The sequence below is a fragment of the Daphnia carinata genome, chromosome 1 (assembly GCF_022539665.2).
Source record: "Daphnia carinata strain CSIRO-1 chromosome 1, CSIRO_AGI_Dcar_HiC_V3, whole genome shotgun sequence".
Lineage (NCBI taxonomy): Eukaryota > Metazoa > Arthropoda > Branchiopoda > Diplostraca > Daphniidae > Daphnia > Daphnia carinata.
The window spans coordinates 4,673,228-4,697,182 of NC_081331.1; the positions used below are offsets into that span (position 1 = coordinate 4,673,228).

The 23,955-nt window shown below is 40.7% G+C and overlaps 2 protein-coding genes across 2 annotated transcripts; both read right to left on the reverse strand.

The window, feature by feature from the left end:
- Positions 1-9,241: 9,241 nt before the first annotated feature.
- On the reverse strand, positions 9,242-18,356 carry LOC130691859 (LIM/homeobox protein Awh-like). The gene is made up of 7 exons (XM_057514875.2): positions 17,830-18,356; positions 17,633-17,704; positions 16,464-16,771; positions 14,747-14,964; positions 11,054-11,386; positions 10,543-10,677; positions 9,242-10,389 (listed from the first exon to the last, which is right to left on the reverse strand). The coding sequence occupies exons 1-7, from the start codon at positions 17,863-17,865 to the stop codon at positions 10,331-10,333; spliced, it is 1,161 nt and encodes a 386-aa protein (XP_057370858.1). The 5' UTR covers positions 17,866-18,356; the 3' UTR covers positions 9,242-10,330.
- Positions 18,357-21,576: 3,220 nt separating this feature from the next.
- LOC130691856 (TBC1 domain family member 13-like) lies at positions 21,577-23,877 on the reverse strand. The gene is made up of 10 exons (XM_057514872.1): positions 23,757-23,877; positions 23,623-23,696; positions 23,437-23,562; positions 23,220-23,373; positions 22,839-23,001; positions 22,581-22,779; positions 22,303-22,504; positions 22,112-22,234; positions 21,972-22,029; positions 21,577-21,905 (listed from the first exon to the last, which is right to left on the reverse strand). Exons 1-10 carry the CDS (start codon positions 23,774-23,776, stop codon positions 21,828-21,830), a joined length of 1,197 nt encoding a protein of 398 aa, XP_057370855.1. The 5' UTR covers positions 23,777-23,877; the 3' UTR covers positions 21,577-21,827.
- Between the last annotated feature and the right edge of the window lie 78 nt (positions 23,878-23,955).

Below are 23,955 nucleotides of genomic sequence, written 5' to 3' on the forward strand. Positions count from 1 at the left end.
GCCCTTCTCGACAGAAAACAACAAAAAAAAGTTGGAACTACACGCGGGCGCAGAAGGCCCGGAATAAAAAAAAAAAGTCAGGACGTACGCAAACAACAATAGAGACTTGATGAAGTATAGACGAGGCTCAGCAAAAAAAAGCTGCTCTTCTTCCTCCCGGCCACGATAATCACAGAGGACAGTCACTGCAACGCATTTCCAAGAGCGACTATTTTTTTGTCTGCTTGTCCGTTATATTTCCATCTCCCATTTTTGTTTTTTCGTCGTTTGCTCGCTCAATAGGTTGTCGTTTTAAAGGTCTTTTTCTATTCCACCTATCCCATGAACTTGAGTCTTCCCCGCTGCGTAAAATGGCTCGCTGTCGTGGACGCTTTTTTCTCTACATCCTTCCTGCTTTACCCCTCACAAAGTCTGTGTTTATACCTTCAAAAAATGTGTGCATGATACGTCTTCAGGGCGCAATGAGCAAGGGCAATTATCTATTTTTCCAAGTATTAGGAGCTGCAGAAGAAATGTTGATATTATGGTGATGTGCTCGTCTTTTCATTTGAATTGAAAAAGGAAGAGAGGCAGCGTGAGATCGACGATGTAACTCTTCTCTTTTTTGTTTCTTACTCGTTTTTTTTTTTTTGGTAGTTCTGCAAGTTATGAGATTCTAGACGAAGAAGAAGAAAAGAAAGACCAAAAAATGGATACCCCCGACCTGCTAAGTCTCACCGCAACAGTTTCCATTTCCTGGATCTATTTTCCTTTTTTTCTTTTAGTTAAAGGTGTGCAAGCTACTGCTGTTTCATAAGCCATTAACTTGCTCACTAGTCCCTTCTTTTGTGTGTTTGGTTGGCTGGGGGAGGGAAAGGGGTTTCTCGATTTTCTCATATTTTTCTTTAGCTGCACACCGAGAAAAACAAAGTGGTAAGAGAACCCAGAGCAAGAGGAACAAGTGCACGCTACCGCCGTGTGGACTCTGTGATTTCCGGTCGTTTGACTTTGAAAAGGAACACACACACACACGAGAACAAGAGACCCCGACTGAGTTGCTCTAGTGTTCCACGACGATTGGTTAGACACAGTGGTCATCTTACGCATTCTTCCGAGTTCTTAAAAAAAAAAATGAAGAAACTCGGGATTGGCCAGTCCACTTGTGAGGCCTCCAGCCAAAAAGTTGGAACATCATTGCCGAGCGTATCCGTTTCGCTCCATCATTCTTTGGGGTCTCTATCAAAATACGCGCATATAAGACTTTTTTTTCCATACATGTCGGGAGATGTTACCAAAAAGGAGAGACCTATTGAGAATGGCGTTATATTGAGTGGCATTCCGAGTAAGAGTTCTATTCTTTCTTATGTACCGATAAACGAAACAACTCGAAGACCTCCTCCGTTGTTTGGGGGTCTCTGCTGGTTGGTTCCTTTGCCCTGTGTGGGAAGCAAAAAAAAAAGAGGCACAGTCTATACCTTAACCCAGTCATAGTCGACACTTTTTTCTGCCTCTCTTGTCTATTATATGCTGTGATCAAATATATGAAATAACATTTGAATGAAAAAAGAGGGTTCCAGTGGCCCTTTCTGATGAATGAAAGTTGTGGTATCAGCACCATCTTTTCTTCCGGCAAAAGAGGCTTCATTGTGTTTTGTGCTGGCCCACAGTCATGATCCGCAGTACCTTCCATTCTCTGCCATGGAAAAATAAAATTCCATATTCCTTTTTTTTTTATTATTATTTAATATTTGATCTTCTTCATGCTATCGTTCGTCTTTTTTAAAACCTTAAAAAACATAGAGGCATATGTGTGTCTGTGTGTGTGTACCCGAAAAAGGGCGCGACCGTGTGGTCGACCGTGCTGTCATGACAATTGCTGGCCTGGTCCCTGGATGAAAAGGCCAATTGTTATCAGTGTAAACCTCCCCCCTTGGATGGCCATCGCCGTGGTGGGTTCGACGTCCATTATTATCATTGCGATGATGATTTTCCCTTTTTATTATTATTTATTTTCGACGTCGAAAAATGTCGAAGGAATGTGTCCTTTTTTTCCTTCACTATTTTTATCTTTTAAATCCCACACTCTCAGTATACACGTTTGAGAAAAAAAAAATATAGAAAAATTTATTATTACCTTGATCGATGATGGCGACTTACAAAATTGTGAAGCTGATGCCAATGACGTGACAAAATTTTCTGGGGGTACATCTCTTTTGATCAAAACTGTTATACAATACCAGAAATGGATATACCCTACAATAAAAACCCAGACCGCACACACGTTACAAATATCGTACATGTTCTACGGCCTCGATTTTAAACATTCCGTTCATTCCATTTTCTTCCACAACTCGTTTTTATTTATTTATTTTTTAGTCCCGAAAGAATTTAAACTAATCTGGTTTTCCATTGGATGCGATACGAGTTGCAGAGAGTACGATGTTGTTCCAGTTAGTCAGCCACTAAATAAAGGGGACATGGAAGAGCTTTGAATATATAAGAAGGAAAATAGCCTAGGTGAGCGATTAGGCCAATGAGGCCTATTCAGAAAGCTTTCAAGAAAGTCAAAACAGATCAGCATAGACGTACAGTTATGAGCTAAGAAATAGCCAACAAGGAGGGGGGAAAAAACTCTTCAGTTATCCTTAAAAAAAAGAGAGCTTCTTCAATTAGCATACATTCATGCTAGGTTTTGTGTGTGTATAAATATCCAGCCACTCGAGCTACTTATTTTCCAGTATACAACTTGTTACGGTTGACTGTCAAACGGTTGTGACTAGGGTGGTTCGTTCATCCGTTGTCACAATCTGCGTGATAATTCTGTGACAGGTACAGCTCAAAATGTTTTGAATTCTCGCACAAGTAGCAATCGTTTCTGTCAATCGCTTTTATAAAATGGCCGTCTTCGTTATAACTGTGCGGATTATGTCACAAAAACAGATGGCAATGATAGGACAAATAGGTAAAGTTAAATAGAATTAACGCAGCGCACAGTGCATCAGCCATACAACTATGACTGTGAATGATTATTTATATACTGCACTTGACATGTAGATACTCCACTATTTAATGTGACGTGTGAGACCTCAAGAATGATTACCCTCGGAGGTCCTTTTGACACAACCTGGCTCCTACAGGCTAGTAGGTCTGATGAGGCCATTTGTCCTGCCTTGGTGATCCGGTGCGGATCAGGACTCGTTTCCTTTTTTTGTCGTCACGCTCCAACACCATATTGCCTTTACATCCTTTGTGTAAAGCCAACAAATACAATCATAATAAAGTCGAAATTTTTACGTTTTTTGCTCTATACGTGGAGGATTGATTGTTCTTCTTGGCGGCGCCATTAAAAGTTCAAAAATAATAAAGAAACAAAACAAAAGAAAATTAAAGAAAGACAAACATTGAAGCTCGCGCCCGACCCTTGCGTCCCTTCGTCATAAAGTGTTTGAAAACAAACGGACGTGTTTTTTTTTTTTTTTTACCTGGGCTCTATTTCTTTTGATGGTCAAGTTTGTGTGTGGTGTGTTTGATGGCTTTATTTATACGCGGAGGGCATTTGTGTATAATATTTCAGGCGGCGTATAGTCATTGCCTGCGCTTATGGATAATTGCATCTCAGCAGCAGTTGGACGTTGTTTTTATTTTCACACCTCGCGATCCATTTCCGCAGCCTTTTGTTATTACTCAAAAAGAAGAGGGAAGAAATTATATTTCTATAACAATAACCGAAGGTGCACGTCTATTTGCTGAGGCTCCATACTTCCCTGGGACTACCTGCTGCCCGTTTTCTTCAATCCGGCAAATGTCCAACTGGCGAAGAGAAACAACTTTCCAGTCAAACTTCAGTTCACACAAAGAGGAGCGTATGATTTGCGATAGCGACCAACGTGAAAATCAGCGAAATGTGTAGCAAAACTCAACGAAAGTTCCCACACGAAGGAGTCGATTCACTGATCTTCCCTTTTTTTTTTTTTTTGGAACAATTTCATGTCTCCTGTCAAGTGGATTTGTTCTCACGACCTCGATTCAACGCGTCTATCGTCCATTTAGATTTTTTTTCATACAATCATTCTCCCCCATACTTTTTGAGCGTGCGCTTCTATCCGACTGCGGTCGTTTTGCGTAGTAGTCGATGCGGTTCGATTCATCTGTTCAAATAATCCAATGATGACGGCAAATGACGTCATAATCGTCGAGTTAACGCCGTCAGACTGCGCACTCCCCTCTATTACTCCTACTCGTCACATAGAGATGAATTAGAGAGGGGAGTTGGATCCTCTCCTTTTTTTTTTTTCCTTTTTCTTGTAGTATTACATCTAGGACTATAGAATTGAAACATGGGGGGGGGGGGGGGGGGGGGGGGGAGGAGCGTAGGGTCGTTCACGTGCCGGGCACAAGACCAACATTTCCCAGTAACATTTTCTTCAGTTGCAAAAGTTATTGAAGAAGAAGGGAAAAAAAAGTACGTGCACGACGATGATGATGGGGGCCTGATTCATCGGAGGCCGATGATTACCGATTTTTTCCGCATGTTGAGCATTATCGGAAAAAAACGGTGTAGTTATTCTTGTTACATTCGCCCTACGAAATTCGAATTTTGCCCTCGGTTCTCACAGACGAGATTGTAATGTGAATTAACCTGTGCAAACAAGAATGAGAACAAGCGCAGGTGACTCTCATTTTCTTAAATAAAAAAAAAATAGTTAAAAATGAATTTAAACGTTCTGAGAAAACAAGTGATCAACTGATTATTCTTTACCAGTTTTTGATTCTCTTCGTGTCAACCCGTTGCCTTCCATCCTCCTTTTACTTTGACTCTCTCTCTCTCCACTTTTATTTTCCATCGTCTCACGATGATTGCGATTATTCCTTTCATGTACATTCAAAGTCCCCACCCTTTTTTGGCGTGAATTCATCGAAGAGCTGATGAGCTCACGACCAGACTCCCAATTATTGGAAGTCAAACTGCCATTGTTCCCTTAAAAAAAAATATTTTTTTTTCTGGTTATATGTACGCCATAACAATATAATAATACACATGTAGACAACGCACACAAGCAACAAAAGAGGGCTGGATGAGAGACGGCCACAGCCGGAAAAAAAGGGCAAGATTTCTATAGAGAGAGAGGGCGGTTCCAAGTCTGCTCTGCCCAGTCGCTGCCGGCCGACCTGCGCAGTCGAGAGGCAATAACGCGATCACGTTCCACGTTTTTTTCTTTCTTATTCACTCGGCCCAATCGAGTTAGAGACGGCGTACCGTGTATGTACACAGTACACAAAGCCCTTGACGTGCCCTGACTGCATATTCGAAAGGAAAAAAAAAAGACAAACAGACTCCACGCAGAGAGGGAAAGAAAAAGGCGAAATATTTTGCAGGCATCTCTTAGTTTGGTTATTTCGTGTCCTTTTTTAGTTAGACACGTAGACAAGGCTCCCCGACTTTTTGATGACTGTGAAAAGAGCTCAACCACACAAAAGAGGAAATAAGAAAAGTTAGTTTTTCTTCTTCTTTTTTAGTCGTGCGAAGAAAAAATCGCTATACACAATCGATTATTGTTTCCCTTTTTTTTTCTCACAGACTTTCTTTCTCGACAAGGATTTTCTTGAAGTGGTTTTTTTAGAGAAGGAAGGGGAGGCATCAAGAAATAAGGTTTTCTCTTATAGACTTTGCCTCGTTTCGTTTGTCCCTTGTATCGATTCCAATAGATATGCCAATAAAAATCTAGTGAAATACAACAATACACTCTCGTCTAACATACGACACTTCTTTTGCACTCGTCAATGAATTAGTCAACAGAAAAATAAAAGGTATGGAACAAGTTGAAGGACTTGTTTGGGGCGGGAGGAACATGAGTCGCACGCCGTTTAACAGCGCGGAATGGAGTGACTTAAAATCTGAGAGAAAAAAAAAAGGGCAGTTGTAGTGGATAGAAAAAGGACGACGATCCGCAAAAGGATTTGTTTTTGCCGTGTTTTTATATTGAGAAAAAAAAAATAAATTAAAAAAAATATTTTTGGTACAGTAGAAGGGATGTTGTCGTTTTCATTCAAACCTAATAACAGAAATAAATCAGATGCATTTTCTTTTTGTAGCAAACAACTCACGATGCTGCGTTTAAAAGATCAAAGACATTCTTTTTCTCTCCATTTTCCACAGTGCATACCTTGTTGCATTCCACAGCAGCAATAGCGTACCCTGGACACTTCTCGTTCTTTGTGCGTGTGTGTGAAGTGATCAAAGAAAAAAATGTTGTCCACCGTGTGTTTCTTTATGGTGGATATTCATTTTCCCGTGTAGCTCCTTATACGCAATCCACGGCGAAGATTCACGGCCTATCATTATCATAAATATTTTGGTCTCTTCCTTAAAAGTTTCTTCATATTCTCAGCAGACTTTATTGGCGTATCTAAAGAGCTGCAAAGTTCATTTTTGTTTGACTATTCTTTCTTAGATACTCGAGTTCAAAGTTGGAACTACAGACAAAGACTTGTAAGCTACACACGTTCTGCATAGCCCCGACTAGAATCCATCACTGGTACAAACTACATTGCCCCGATAGGATGTCTTACATCAACCGCAAACACCCAAAATAATAAGAAAACAGGTATATGATGCACTATTCTTAAAACAAGAAATACAAAAAATAGTTATTATTGCTAACGGGATATGTGGCAACTCTATGAAGACGCTCGAAATCGAAAGAGAAAAAGAAGATCTACACGGCCACCATCCGTTATGTGTACACACAACTATGGTAAACCGCTGCGGATTGGTGAAAAGGAAAATACAGTCGAGGGTAAATGAATTATTGCTTAGAGTCGAATGAAAAGGATACACCGAAAAAAAAAAATTTCTTTTTCTTCGATTTTACGACCGAATATTTAGAAAGAGAGACGTTGTGTCTAAAATGCCAAACGTTTTTTTTTTTCTTGCTGCGACTCTTCAAACTCTTGGCCAGGACCATATGGAGAACAAAATAATTCAAGGGACCTTTTTTTAAAAAAATTCTCCAGCTCCGTTCAGAAGGGAATGAAATATGTACCGTGTAGGAGGTTTCACACACCGGGAAAAAAAAAAAAAAAAAAAAAACTTTGAAAAGCCCATCAAGTTCTTTGCTGGGTGTAATAAGAAATGAAGAAGCGACCGTGAAAATGGGACGACAACGGGGGGAATATGAAAAATATGCCGCCTCTTTTGCGTGTGTGTGTGTGTGTGTATTACATAAATACCTTTTTCATTGATGGACCGCGCTTTAGTCGGCACACGTTAACTATTTAACGCGTATATACGAGCCCCCATTATTTTTGTTGGGTTGTAAGAATTTTCTCTCCGCAATGCATTCCATTTTGTACGATTTTTCATCTTTTCAGTTGTTGTTGAAATGATAAATAATAGGTGTGTAGTTGTTAGAGATGATGAAACGTGTCCGATACGTTATCTACTCACCTCCCGTCTCCCAAAGAGTCTGGGGAAATTGCTGGGACCGGCCCGTTATGGAAAACAATCAGCGCATCTTTCCAGGAAAAAGAAGTTTGGTGATCGGCGCAGAATTGGGCCTGTCTACAATTCTTCTGTCGTATCTTGTTCAGTTGGAAATGAACGGGCAAAAAAGAATGGAATTTTTCACCTGTCAATGGCCGTGTGTCTCTTGTTACTAGGAGACATGGACAGTCGTGTAAAATGTACAACATCACGGCGGTAAATTGCCGGGTAGTTCGTTTTGATGGAGGGTAAGATAAGCCTTAAAGGGGCGTATATCAGTAAGAATGCGTGTATGAGGTAGAATAGCGATGGTATACCTGTAACGCGTGCGACTATTTAAATACGATGGACAACAAATAAACACGGTCCGCTTTTGGAAGGGAAACAGTGTGGGAGGAGTCATAGCTGTTCAATTTCCTGGAAATGTAACAGCCAACTACAATGTAATGCAGTTCTTCTTAACTATTTTCTTCTGTTATTTACCTTTTTTTTTCTTTTAAACATTTATTTTCGAATGTGTATTTTTCAGGGATCCTGGTGAATTCAATGAACGAAAGTTTTCTTTCGATTTTCGTTAAACCTTTTTATTTTCCCCCATTATCAAACTCTTGAAAAACTGGTCTAATTATTAGACAGCTTCTGGTATATAGCCCGAAAGAGTTTTCATTTTATTTCGTGGGCTAACACCTATATCGAACGGTAGTTTTTCAAAATGGAAGATCGCTTATCTCTTCTGGACATTCACGACTTTTTACGGAATTGTGAGGGCCCTTCTCTATTATTTTGTTCGTTTTCACATTTGAAAAGAGATTGAATCTCATGGTCGATATCCCACAACAATAACAACAACAACGCACTCTTCCAATGAAGAAGAAAAAAACAAATCTGAATCAAATGTTCAAACTTTGTTATGTAAGAAGAATTTCTTTTCTTTGCCCTGTTGAAAGAGAGAGTTGACTCGGTTCGGGGGAAGAGGACACGAACGTGGGCCGTTCTTCCAACTGATCCGTGAAATTTCTTTGACACGAAAAAAAAAAAAATGCTTGAAATATGTGTTAAGCATTTCTCTTGTTATTATTATCACCCCCCTGAAAAAAAGGACTACGTCCAACACATTTCGAGAATTTCCACCCTCTTGCCAACCCCTTTTGACGGGAAAAAATAATAAAAGAATATGATAAATATAATAATAATAAAAAGGGAAAAGAAAAGAAGTACGAGGAGGCTTTCACACCTGTGCGCCCAGTTCAGATAGCCATCGGAGCTTCCATCGTAGTCCACCCCGCTGGTGTTGCTGCTGGGAAGCAAAAAAAATTTTATTTTATTTCATTTTTAAAGAAAAAAAAATATATCTCAAGAAGAAGTCATAGGAGGATAAGCTACAGGGGGTTTTCTTTTCCCCCTCCAACCCCCTGCACAAGTTGAGCCAGGAGAATTTTTTTCTTCCTGGCTGTGGAAATGTAAGATACAAACGCGTTAAATGTCCGCAACCATCGAAGGCCGTTTTAAGTGTAGGAGGCAGGGGGGGGGGGGGGGGGGGGGAGCAAAGATAAGCATCAACCGACTCGGTGTAGGGATAAAACCCCGGTGCGTTTCATCCAGCCCAAAGAGTGGTAGTTTGCGCCCCGACCTTCAGCTACCCATTTTTTTTTATTAAAGGGAGATAAACGTAAAGTAATGGGCTACGTGTGTTATATACTATCAATATGAGCCGTTTTTCATTCAATTTGATGCTACTATTTTTGAAATGAATCATACTTTTTACATCGATTCGAAGTATATTACGTTTATTCATCGACACGGTTTTTTTTTGAATATTTTTTTTCGGTTTTTGAGGTTTGAACTGAAGCGGGAAAGGAAGTGTGGAGAACAACGCAATTAGAACACGCGGGATAATAATAAAAACAAATTGTCTTTTTTTTTTTTGCTGTAGTGGTGAGGCTGTGATCGTTGGGGGGTGATCAGTGCTCTGTCAATTTTATGTAATATGTACAAGTAATAGATAATATTCTGTTATCATTTATAATAAGAATTTTTTTTGTTTGTTTTTCTTAGACGTGTTATACAAGAAATGTCTACAATAGTTTGTGGGGAAGGAGCGCACATCATAGGGCTGAAAATACGTGTGTTATCATTATATTTATAGTATGTAGCACGAGAGTGGGAATGAAAATGAAGCAGACAAGAGTTTAGTTAACCACTGTTATTACATAATAAAAACTAAAACATTTCTTTTTATAATTTTTACTATTCAAATTAACCGGAATGTGTTAGTCTGTTTTCTTTTAACAACAATAACAACGCGTCATTGTTATTGTTTACCTCTCGTACTCGCACAATTTTAATTCTATTCTGTTTTCTTCTTTTCTCGAAATCCATTAAAAAGTATGTACAGAAAAGCGGGTAAAGGTTAAAGCTCATTCTCGTTAACATTTCTTTTTCCGTATCCCTTCAGACAGAAAAACAACAACAACATTGTCAATGAAATCAGCGTTAGATTATAGTTTTCTATCACTTCAATAGCAAAAAAAAAAAAAAAAAGGAAATGTAAGAGACACGTGTTTTCATTAGAGAAAAAAAAATTGGAGAAGCATCTGGAATTAAGAAAATCGGAATAAACGGGAGACACACTCATTGTGCGTGAGCGGCAGCAGGACTAGAACCCTGACGATGAAAATCAGACGATGGAAATGAATCACGCGCAGCAGTGTACGTATGACTCGAATAAACAGACGATTTTCTTGTTGTTTGTTTGCGGCAGGTAGATTATTTTTCTGTACAGTGTTTTACACTTTTGTGCACTCGCACCTTTTTAACGTCGTGCAATGATTGTCCAGTTGGCGAAGCAGCCCCTGGATGAGGAAGGATTCACAAATCACCGCGGACCGATCTCATCATTGCGTCGCTCGATGAAGATTCGCCACTATCTTTAAAAAGCAAAATGAAAAAAAGGATAAATAAATCATCACGCAAGACTTGGGTATAGCATTTCACGAACGAATACGTCGGGTGGTTCGTGAAAACCCCTCGAGAAAAAAAAATACAAGAAATAAAAAAGAGTTGATGGAAAAATTTCTCACCAGGTGTTTGCATAGTGTACGAGTAGAGCAGGTGCAGACTGTAGCCGGCCTGTTCGGAAGAGTCCATCCGTTTGATACCGTTGCCGGGATTATTCTCCAGTTCGGTTGGCAATGAAACCGGTTGTTGACCATTGCCTAGTTTAAAATTAAACAAAAAACAAGCAAAAATTCCCGTAAATCTTTTGTTTTGCGTATGTGACAACGTTCAGTTCAAATATGACATTTTACACGTTGCGTGAAGAAAAAAAGATTTATCGATTATTGTATAAAGAGAAAAAACGACTGGATCGATTAATGAAATGATCCACAGTCCACTGGAGTTAATTCTCTTACACCTCCCACGAGTCTTTTCTTTCGTGTTTCATCCCCTCACGATGAACCGTCCTCCTTCATTACACGTTCCTTGCTCAACTTCCATCGTATCGTTCAACGTGAGCGGAATAACTCGATAACGATACGTCAGCATCCATGACAAAGACGACAAAAACAAATGCATCCTTTTTTTTAATACCTGGGTTATTGCGACGTCCTCCTTTGTTGACTGGGTTTCCATTGTTGTTGTTGTTATGGTTGGTGTTGTTGATATTGTTGTTGTTGTTGTGACCGTTCGATCCGGAACTAGTGGAAGTGCTGAGGTGTTTCTTGTGCCGCGCTCTCATGTTCTGGAACCACACCTGAGTCACCCTTTTGGAGAGGCCCGTTAGGTTGGCGATGCGTTCCAGGTCTTGGCCGTCCGGATTCGAGTCCAGTAAAAAATTGGCCTGAAGGACGTGAAGCTGCTCCTCGGTGAAAGTGGTCCGCACTCGTTTCGATTTCGATCGTCCGCCTCCTTCCGGATCCGTTTCTAAAATTAACGGAAAAAATTGATAAGCCAACATGTTAAAACTAGAATGACTCATTTCTATAGAGTAGGGTCTTTATTATCTGCGAGATGATTCAATTAAAGGGCTGACTCGTTTCCCTATGGATATTTTGGGGGGATTTCGTATGTGCCCTCTCTTTCGTTGCCATTCCCAAATAAAGAATGCTGGCCTTCAAAAGGGTCTTTCTGTATAGTACTAGATGTAATTCACATAATGGCCTTCCAAGAGGTTGCCGGCTCTTTATACTTTCATGTGAAAAGATTTGACCAGCCGCTTGGTCCTGCTTTTTTTTTCTCGTTCTGGACGTAGCTGCCCGAGCTGGGGCATAACAAACGGGCGGCGATTCATCAAGATGACACACGGTCACAGGTCCACGGTTTTTTTCTTCTCTCCTCCTTTACCACTGCACATACAAGAAAGGAAACAACAAGTCCATCCTTTCTATTCCGTTGAAAACGTAAAGTTCCTCTTTTTTTTTTTGTGTGTCAAATTTCAAAATCGGAGTTTTTCGAAAAATGTTTTATTTTTCTTCTTTTATATTCACCGTTTGTGTGACACATAAACAAGATCCAACGCCCCGTTACGAATAAACGCGGGCAGTGGGGGGTTGTGAATCTTCAAGTTAACATGTTCCTTTTTCTTAGGTAAAAAGAAAAACTGGGGGACGTTTAATGTGTTGGTGCTGATGGCGACTTGACCAATCCGTCAGTTTTAGTTGCCTAGCGGTTTTTTCTTCGTCACATTCAAAATGCCTGAAAGAATGTTTCGGATGCATAAAAGCCCCCAACAACCCCTCGATCTCGTTTTAATGGGTCACTTGCTATTCTTATTACAAGGATTCATGACGCCATTACGTGTCGTATAAAGCACATCCATCGTTAAGAATTCGTATGGGTTACGTCTTGCTCGAATTACAAAAAGTTTTGAAATCTATTGCAACATTTTCATTTAATCTGTTAAGGTGAGAAATGACTTAACAAATTTCCATGGGTTGTCTTATTAAATCGATTGATATCTAACGTGTCTCTCTGCAAACATTTGGATATCGTTATTGATGGGAATAAAAAAGTTTGATGGCTCTTGGTGTGAGATTAATGACGTGTGCACAAAGCAGTTTAGAAGGCCACGAACATAATCAAAAAAGAGCAAGGTCTTCTTTTTTTTTTGTCCCTAGTTGTGGCCTAGAATTTGAAAGAGTCATCATGGCGGAAATCAAGTGTCTTCGAGAAATCGATTTCCCTCTTTACGGAGGACTCCGTTGATCAGCTCAACACCATCCTCACGATCCCAATCAGTATAGTTTTGTCTGTCAATTTTCGAATACACGACGCCAGACAAACGAAACGTGATGAATCATTGGCTGTAATTCAATGTAAGATAAAAATGACCAACCCCACCTTGAAAAAAAAAAGGGTTCTAAACTAATAGTGCGTTCATTTAGTCTTCGTAGAGGCCTTGTTGATCTTCAAGTATGTGTTTCGAACAATCGCATTCCGATCGCCACTTTACCCACGCTATTCTATGACGAAGGTGTGGGAAGAAGGTAAACATTTTTGTTTTCAAAAAAGAAAAAAAAAATCGAAACATACAATAGTGTGCTTTATATTTAGAAGCTATACGATCGGAAGCTGACGTTAAAAAAACGTAGACTATGTCTATAGAAGCGTGAAACGTTTTCTCACGGTTCACTTTCCCCCGCCGAACGAGTTCAGTTGTGTGATGCAGAAGAGCGAGAAAAAAATCCATTGACGTCACATTCTGCAAAGCACATTGTTTTTTTTTTTTTCTTGATTTGTTTAAGGCCAAATGTTTACATGTTCCACAAGGAAGTTGTTTTCTTTTTAACGTCAAGTTATTAATCCAGCACTGGTAAATTGTTGGGGGAATGTACAACCACCGTAGATGCGATTGAACTACGGCGTTATGCGGGTGGGCCCATCAAGGCTGATTAAACTAACAGTTTGGCCTTCTAATTTAGTTTTTTTTTTTCATGAAAAAAAAAACAAAAACGAGATGAAAATGTACCGTTTTCCGTGCAGAAGCAACTCGGAAAACGTTCGTCTTTCTACATTTTTCTTGATATCTTCTAGTGTGTTTTACGAGACGGCAGGGTCAGGTGTCGTGCTGCATCGACCCCCGACGGCGGACGCCCGGATCTTTTTTAGCTCCTTATCACAAGAGCTAAACAAGCCGACAGTATATCCTCTACAGGGAAAGAATACCGACACAAAAAAAAGAGAAGTTTTTGCCATGCATAGATGTTGAGCGCAGGAGCAGCCAGAAGTTTGAACCCCAAAGTTTTAAACCATAAAATATACACACATTGAGAGAACGTCGTCCCTGTGTCATATATTATCTTTTCCTCTCTCGCTCATATAGGTAACGGTTGCTGCTGTTCCAGGGAAGAAGAAAATGAACAGACGCTCAGCCTCTTCACATCGGTGGTGGTAAGCATATCTCATCGTTCACACGATCTCTCTCTCTATATATACCTGCAATATCCTACTGGGGCTGCCGGTATCTTGCGCAGGCGGTATTCTAACGTGTGTATTCAGTTCCTGCTGTTGGACGATTTACGGCCAATGGTAATCGATGCACCAAGAGTGATGGGCAAACCCCGCGCCCATTTCAAAAGTATTTATTCCTATTTTTTCTTTTAAAGATCTGTTGCCTTTTTAAGATGTTTTTTCTTGTACAGGAGAACAGGCGTAGGATTGAAGGACCTCATTCGTTCTTATCAATTGTGTCTATGTAGATAGATCTGAGTAATTTTTCCTGGAGAAAACTTTTCAGGGTTGTCTCTTGTTCGCTTACGAAACGTTCCGACTACAAGTTGGAGTCAACGTAGATCTACATGTCTAAACATAAATAGGACGAAGGTCATCATCATGGCTCTTCGGTTGCTGACTGCAGGAGACTGTAGCCACACCAGCCGACAAAATCTCATATCATTATATATCCGAATTGGATAAATAGAGAGCGCACCCGGCCAAGGTGAAACCGACAAACTGGCGGAGCGTTTTCTTAATGGCGTCGCTTCATATGCAAAGTTACTCTGTCGCTCTTGCTATCGTCCAGCTGGTAAAACCGCACCCCTCCTACCACCCCTTTTGAGATGAAAAAAAAAAAAAAAGGGAAACGCAGCACGTCCCCATGGTGCAAGCAACGGACTTGTGCAACGTTTCTTTATATACATATATACAACACGATAATAAATGACGATCAACAAAAGCCAATCGTAGGCCTATGCCACTTTATCGAGGGAACACTGCCAAGGAATCTTTTTTTTACGATTGGCCCGTTCCGTGTTGTATACAGAGTGCTAGTATCGGATGTCTTACCGTCGGATGAGGTGGATCCGGCGTCCAGGCCGTCCAGGTAGTGAGTCTTGCAGAGAACGCGGCCTTCGTGCAGGGCAAACTCTTCACCGGTGCTGAGCTGGCGTCGGCAGGCGTCGCAGGCGAAACAGGCTAGATGGTAGACGTGCTCTCTCGCCCGTCTCACCCAATCGGCGGCCGAAATGGATCGACTGCATCGAGCGCATTTGGCTCCGAATGTCCTGTTTCAATCAATTCGAATCACCATTAAGAAAGAATGCACCATTAGCAAATTTTAAAACAAACACGTAGACATTACAGAATATAACTTTGAAAATACAAGTTGACCTTTAATTGTTTACGTGGTCAAGATGATTTGATTTGCCTTTAAACGCTGGCTATTGTGCAGCCTGTGTTAGTCTTATAATAGCTACAGTAGAGTATAAAATGAACATCATCTAAACGAACAAGTTACGTCGTATTTGTTTCACATCTATGTGGAAGAGTGCATTTTTTGTTTTTATACGAGCGAGTCTAAGACGATTAAACGTGTTTCCAGGCCTAGAAGATTGGTATCCCCGCTGCACGCGTAACGTCCATTAAATTGTTGGTCTGATGGATAAAAGAAACAACAGACAAGCGCCTTCATGTCCGTCCCCTCTTTAATATTCTCGTTCACAATAGACACACCGTTCAATTAACTTTTTGAACCCTCTTTTTGTATAAAGGCGTCAGTAGAAGCCCTCCCAGATTCATTTTTTTTCATTATTAAAAAAATAATAATAATGAAGCTTCCCTTTTCTTTTTCTGTTACCGTCGGGATTCGTCGTGAGTCCTGGTCTATTTCAATTTTGTTTTAAAAACCTTTTCTATTAGACTTGATTGGTAGAACAGCCCTGAGCAGCTATTGTTTGATTTCATCGTACCTTCATTTATTCACGTTTGCTCGAACAAAATCAAAACTATTTTTTGAATTAATAACGTGACGGAAAATGGCAGCTACATCGTTAAATACAGGCCCTGTGTCCCGCAATCATTTCTCGTGGTACACAAAAGAAAAAAACGTTCCCAAAAGTGGTCGTGTCCATCACGTTCTGCCTATGCGTCATTGGCCAGTCTTCTGTTATCATAACGTGACAACTCCCCAGCTAGAAAGGGACAAGCTAAACATATTTACAATCGTTTTGTGGCTTTTTTTGGGGGGGGGGAGGGGAGGGAAAAAGAGAAACTCGGAACACAACATCTTCGGAAATAAAGAGAGAAAATAGCAACCGCTATAGAAAGAAAAAAAACATGGCTGCCTGCGTGGTGGGTCGCATTTTTTTTTTTTCATTGTGGTGTCCACAATTTGGTCGTGTTCGTTTTTTTATTATTATTCTTTTCTTAAAACCGTTCAGGTTGGAAGTCACGGAAGTCATCGACTTTGTACGAGCGGTCGGAGACGTCAAGTCTTTAACACTTGGGGTATATTCAATTTTGTTTTTCTCCTATCTGTCCTCGTTGACATCACGAGCTCATCGACCCACAATCAAATGACAAACAAACGTTGGAATGCTCAGCAATCATCTTAAGAAAGGAAAAAAGGAATTGTGTTGTTCAAGTGTGCCCACGAAGGGGTTGACAAAGTTTTTCCTCCAGTCACGAGAACGAACTTGTGGGCAAATAGAATTTGAGGAACGTGATAGACGGTTGGTGGGAACGAGTTGAAGTAGATTGTGGTTATTCAGTTGATTTTATGTACCTGGTGTAATCGGCTCGGCAGTAGATGGCTCCGGCCCTGACGAAGCAGGAAGGTTGGTTGTCGAGGGCCGTCCGGCAGACGGAACAGCGCAGGCAAGTCGAGTGCCACGTCCGGCCGGACACTTGAATCAGGAAGCGGTCGGTAATCAGCTCGCCGCAAGCAGCGCACACTCCGGCCGCGACTCCGACCTGGCCGCTAGATCCGGCTGTCAACCCGACGCTACCGTTACTCCCGACGCTCCCGATGCCACCGACGCCCATGCCGCTGGTCGAGTCAATCGAACAGTCGGACGGCGAAAGAGCTTCCGTCTATATAAACGTGATTCATTTTTCTTTTAAATTCCAGAGATCAAAACACAGTTTCACGGCACTATATTTAGATATTAGATCTAAAAAAGTTTTACATCTTCCCCTCGATTGTGTCCATCAACGACTAGGAAGACGTACTCAACTGGAATATTGATGAAACAACTCCCTGTAGGCCACCTTTCACACACTTCGTTAACCGTCAAGTATTTCAGCGTGTACTACAAGTCTGGCCTCACGTTAAGCAACTAACAGCAGAGAGAGAGAGCAGTAGACTCACGAGTTATTAAATCACGCCGTAAAATGTCTCATAAAGAACAAGAAAGAAAAAAATGGAGAATAAAGAGTAGATATACAAAGCTAAAAAGGACGCTAGCTCTACGGTTTTAGCTAATAGTTAGCAGTGACATATGCAAAGGCTATAATGCATCCGCATTTGATACGTTGGGAATTTCAGTCTCGTTTTTGTACGTTGCTTAGCATTTTCTTTTTGACTGTGAATAGAGGTTTACACTAATAGCGTGTGTCCTGGAACCAGTCCGCTAATGGACGTCCTTATTTTAGGCATTTGGATGTTGCACATTCCTTCTCTTGTGTAGGTTACAGTATTTATGTCAGATGAAAAAGTCTTTTTTTTTATAGACTCTCATCTCACGCTGAGCCTCTTTCATCGTGTATACTATGGTTACGGATGCCATTTCATTTTTTTTTTTTTTGTATATTCAAGAAGATGTTTCAACCAGTACCGCCAAGATCCGTGTGCATTTTGATTTGTGGATAGATTTTTATGGAAGATAAAATAATATACGTATAGGAAATCAAGGATATCTATAGAGTGGACAGTCAAATGGATTTATGAATCACCTTTTCTCGTTTGATCTCGCATGGACTGACGGGATGTAGCGATGAGGCCGGAGACATTGAAGTGTCCATAAACTGCGAAATACATAAAACAATTATAGACGAGCCGGACCGTGCAAATGATTAGTCGTTGGCAATTGTTTTGTTGGGCCAGCAATTCTGAATGTTGATTAGTAGTTATGAATATGTTTTTTTTTTACCATGTCTTTGTGATTTATCCTGCGACGCACCTTCATAATTTCGATCACGGCACTTTTGATCTCGAAATCGATCGAGTCGATATGGAATTCGAGTAAACTTTAAAATCGATGATACGCACAAAACAGAACTACGAGGAGACAATTAAAACAAAGTTCTTTCAGATCAACCTGAAACCTAACCGCAGACTCACGATAATCTTGGATCGTTGGCTGCACGAACCAGTGACAAGAAACAACAGCAGCTGGGTTCGTTATGAAGCGAATGCCGAAGTTATTGGCGTTGATGTGCTGTCACGAAAAAGAGTTACACACAAACGTCAACTCTACAACAACTGAAATATTCACACAGATGCTAACGACTGAAGCAAAACTTAACCGCCCCAACACAACAACCCACACTCGGTGAACACCGGCCGAACATTGGACTCTGGGCCGGGGCGGACGGACATAGTCAAGAGGTGGGTGGGTGGGATTTTTTTTTCTCTCTCCTTTTTTTTTTTTTAAAGGTGGGATAGGAGGAGGGCTGCTGACTTGAGCGCGCACGCTCAAGCTCGCACCTATTGAACATAAAAGAAAGAAAAAAACAGGTCGGGGCCCTCAAAAGTCAACGCCCTTTTAGCGGACGGGGAGGAGGAGCTTGGATGGAAAACATCGCCAGCTGATTGGCTGCCCGCCGAGCGCGCAACACGCACCCACACACTGGAAACGGGCTGCCCGTATCCTCTTGCACCCCGTCGCCGCGCTCGAACAATTGGTCGGAGACAAGTTTCTTTTTATATATACTGTATATATTTTTTTTTCTTCCTATCGCTTACTGGTGTGTATGATGGCCGCCTGCCTAACGTGTGGGAGCGTGACCGGCGACTTTTATTTGATATTTTTTTTTTCTAAATCTCTTTTACGACGCTGCTGCAGCAAAAACGTTTGAATATGGGCAGTCGCATATAAGGAGGTCTCCGACGAAAAAAAATTGACTCCACTCTCAACAACAACAATAGCAACCCGTCGATCGAAGCGGAACTTTTCTTTTTTCATAAAAAGAAAAAAAAAGTATATAATATTTTATTCTTGTAGCTGAAGTATGATCATCTTTTAACATTTCTCCTTGATTTTTCTTTTTGACGTTTGCTTGTGTGTATATATACAGATTTGGGATGTTAAGAGTGTTTGTTCGCTTGCCGTGAATAATAGTATACGATATAGGCATACAACGAGAAACAGGGATCGGTTGTCCATGAGAATATTCAACTTGTGGAGAAAAAAAAACATAAAAATACCTGTAGGGGCCTTTGAACGCGCATTCCGCAATCTCTCTCTCATCTTTTGTCATTGACGAATGATCCTAGCGGTTCCGCCGTCGTCATAAACATGATTGCTGATCGCGCATTTTATCGTTGCGAAAAAAGCGGCCGTTTTTTTTTCCTTCCCTTTGCACAAATAAGGTATAAGATTCCCTTGTTATGCTTGTTATATACATGTGCATTGACTGTATGGGGTCGAAATGTCGGCCTGTTACTCGCCAAACAGTTGTTAACGACCTTCGCTCGTTCCCCTTACTTCGGCTGGTTAAAAGAATTCATAGAACTTACATTCTCGTCATTGATTCATCATCGACGTAGTCCGATTTGTATAGTGAGATAAGCCTCTGTAGATTTAAGTAGATCAACGAAACTGGTGTCCGTAATGCACACGATCATGTAGAGTGAAAATAGAAGATCAATCATTCGGAACTTGATATAGTGAGAGTTGCTGAGGGACAATGGCAAAAAAAAAAAAAAGAAGTTTCTCTCCCCGCAGAACATATCATCCCTGTCATTGTTGGGATTTTTTATGGGCTATAGCCACTTGATATTGAAATAATAGGGGCTGCTGTGGTGTGAACTCGGCGGAGCCGATTGTCGACGGCCAACCAGTCATGAAGTGCAAGCCTTCTCTCATCATTCTCTCTGTCTTTTATGTTCTACCGTCAGACATATGTACTTCATGATAGGAAACTATACATTCTTGACTCCTTTTTTTTAGGAGGAGGGGGAGACCTGACAACGATTGAAAGAATGAATGAGAAAAAAATCCAAGTATAGCCTCTTTGTACTGGCAAAACGGAGGCTTTGGATGAAGAAAAAAAAACCAAATAGGGCGGATTCGGGGGGTATTCTCATATAGTGCAAACTCACTGTACGACATAGTGTGTGTACAGCAAAAATAAAAAAAGAGATGCGATGATTCCAGCGAAAGGCGTGAAGTGTATTATAAAAGTTGACAACGTGACCTTATTGTCCATGTCCCCCTCATTTTTTTTCCCCTTGTAGGGTTAACCACAGCAGTGTTTCCCTCTTCTCGTGTTCGCTAACATTTGAGACTGAAACAATTTTTTTTCTTTCCTGTTCTACAAATTTATTTCTGATATTGCTTATGTATCGCAACCAGCAGGAGTGCAAAGCCTTCTTTTTTTTTTATTTTGTTGAGAGGGGGGGAGGGGTGGACTTTTTGTATCACCGGTGAGTATATAAATAACCGGGTAAGGCTTTTGTGCACCGGAAAGCGAACTGCGGGGCTCACCTTTAGTGCGGTTTTTGGGCTCCGTTGACCTCTAATAGGTCAAATCGATAGACTATATATCGTAGATACATCACCTATAGTGTGTACCACAACGTACAGAATAAAGAAAGATATTCAACCCCATTCGCAGCTGTTGATGGGGGGCACTGCTGCCGAAAACTAGAGAGAGAGAGAGAAAGGCATTCTACAAGAACAAGAAGAGAAAAAAGGTTGACATAGTCCGACAGTCGATAGACTGCGCGGCTCCACGGTACATTAACTTGAACAGGCATCCGCCAGTGTATCATAGTCCATCGCCTAGCCTTTTTGTCCTTTTTTCTTTTTATTCACATACGGGATGAAAAGCAGACCTTCTATACGATCATGTCAAACCATTCGTTACACAGGTATATAGGTGTAGTAGTTTGCAGTATGTCGAGATTCTTTGGCTGCTGCCGTCTACTCCCCTCGCACAGCAAATCGAAAGGTGTTTATCGACGCCACAAGATCGTCGCCAAAATCATTAAAATTGCGGTTGAGGAATAAAAGAGGGAGAATGTGAGGGGAATCTCGGGGAAAAAAAAAGGGTGGCAGTTCTTTCTAGAAGATGTTTGGCAAAGCTTCCTTTCTTACGTCGGTCCCATCAAAGCATTCAATAGGTGATCGATGCACCGTGGATAAACCGTCGTCGCATTCTTAGTCGCTTCTTTCTCTGCCAAGGTAAGGGGGGGAAAAGGGAGGACTGCTTTTATATAATATGTGATCTGAACGCATCGTCGGCTTAGTGAAAGAAAAAACCCTTTGACGCGGCGAAATCTCGTCGATGTAGGCGCGTTTTCGTAGCGAACGCGTCACCAATTTTTAGGCCTAAAAGGTGATTGGAGTGGAAAGAGAGCCAAGTCGGCGGCTGCTGTAAATCTCGTTACTTCCGCATTCAGAGATATACAAAAGAAGAAACACACTCCACATATTCAACAAAAATCTTCCTCTCTTCAAAGACCATTAGATCATATAAAAAGTTGCGACGCGAAGATCGATCAATCTCGATTTCGAATTCAGCGGCACGAGACTGCTAAACATCGTTTTACACTTCTTTTTATGTTCATCCCCTTTCAAAAGTTGCTGGAGCTTGAGTTTACCTTTGTCGTTTGGATGTAGTAGATTCCAAACACAAGTTTGGAATGTTGACTCAAAAATCTTGGACACGACTCAAGCGATCAAAATGATGTGTATGATGATGAAAAAGGCGAGAAAGAGTACAATGGACATGGTCCATATTGGCTCTTAGAAGAGCACGAGCAAGCTCGGCATAATCACAGACAACACACAACAAAAAGATATCAGGCGACGGGATAACGAGTAGCAATCAACTCGTAAAAATTTTGGTTAACAATATACATATATATCAGACAATCTGGTATCAAAGACGGATAGACCTATAAGAGCCACACGAACGAGGCTCACGAAGAAAGAGAACAGCTTAGCGCTAATTGTACAGCGCAATCCAAAACGATGTGGACATCCATGGACGGAAAATTCTGGTGATAGAAACAATTCGTATTTGAAAATACGGCAGTTTGTTTAAACAGTTAGGAGTGGAATACCTGAAGAAGTTTCAAATTACAAGGGAAATCGCCCGATAGAAGATTCTCTCTCAACAGCCTGTGAAAAAGATCCCGGAAAAAGAAAACAGATGAAAACCTGTTATATCGAATACGCATCTATACAAGTGGTTGCTACTTACACTATCATAGCCGTACACACGTAAATGAGAAATTCAAAACGGTTCTGATCTGCAAAAAGGGAATCCCATATCCGTAAAATATCAGGCAACTCAAATTCTTGAGAGAGTAAAAGGGTCAGCCATCTAAATGCAAAGACGTTGATCAGTTTTACGGGTTTGCTGTTCTTTTCATTTGTTATCGCGACTGTTACCGAAAAGAGTAAAACTGAGGTTCTAATTCTTGATTTTTCAGCCTGTTCCAGACTTGAGGGTCGCACTCCTTCAATTTCCGCATCAGGCGATTCATCAGACCGTTGATGCCCATCTCACTCTCGTCAAGCGTCTTAATGAAGAAATCTCGAATCTCAGACATCAAACCGGTGAAACAGAAAAAAGTGTCGGCTTCAGCATATTCTGTTCAGACAATTAAAGAAATATATTGATTACGGATGCATTCCCAGTTTCTATCAATTAATGAAAAAGAAAAAACCTCTCCAGTCGCTATCGGCGTCCGTAGCAAAAAGATAATATATCGGGCCTATAATTTCATTCATTCCTTGAACGTAGCTTTGCCCTGGATTCAGTTTTGCATAGATGAACAGAATTCGTTCAACAACTTCCCAGTGAGCTTCTTGTCCTGACGATAGCACTGCATAATCTTCCTGGGCTTTTCTGACTGTGTAAGATACCTGTCATAGTAATCTTGGTCAGATAAAACATGTAACTTAATACTACGTTTGAAAATTACTTTGTTCATCCCGATTCCTTTGCGTTCGACAGTCCCCGCACTAAGTGCTGTATACTGTACTCTATTGTGGAGGCGAATAGAATCTGAATCCGGCCCACCCACAATTTGTTGACATGGAAAATCTGTAGCTTGCTGGAAGAAGGAAATGTCAGGGCATAGTCTCCTAAAATATCAAGCAATTGATGTCATTTCCAGTAAACTAGAGAGGTTAACTTAGAAAAGCCAGTTAGTTTAAAGTACTGGCTTAAGTATGAAAGCCACTTGAATCTATACAGGTTATCTGAAGTTCTTTAAATAACATGCAAGTTTTTGAAATTGACAATCCCATGAGCAAGATTTTCCCACAAAAACCCTTAGCATAGTATAGCTCAATTTATATACCTGACATCTTTGTCTATTTGTAACAGAACTTCATTGTCCTTGAAGAAAGTCTGCCATTTACTATCAGGGTTTATGCTAAGTGGATGATCGTCCATGGTGACATCAATTCTTGGGCAATCTGTTCTTCCATCTTTCGGTGCCACAACCATTTCATCTATGTTTATAAAATCATAATAATCACAGTTTGACCATTTTGATCCATTAAACAATGTTATACCTATGAATTGTTTGTACAAATCTCTCTTGCTTCTTAAAACTTCCTTCCATTGTTTACGATTTGGTGGTAAATAGTTCAGCAAAAGTTTCCAGCAAAGGGGACGGAGGCCACTGTCATCAGGTACACCTGTCATCCAAAGGTAAGCTTTTTTTTATGTCAAATTTAAGGCATCTCATGCTGGGTTACCTCTAAAACATTGCTTTCTGAATAACTTAAAATTTATATTATCTTCCTTTAGCAGCTCCTGAAGCTCATTGATTCTAGAGAAATTAATAGGATTAAAGGGACATAAACAAAAAAAATTCATGATAGAAGATTACTTTTCGCGATATGCCGCCATGACAAAAAATGGAATATCAACAAGCGTAAAAGCAAATTATGAAATATTTCTTAAGCTGTCAAAATAAGTCGGAACTCCCCCCCTCCTCCTGGAATTTTTTCCTCAATGTCCCTGTTCCTGCCACCTAGGAGTAAACTGAGGAAGCATCATTTAAAAAATAAGGGTAGAAGGTAAAAAAA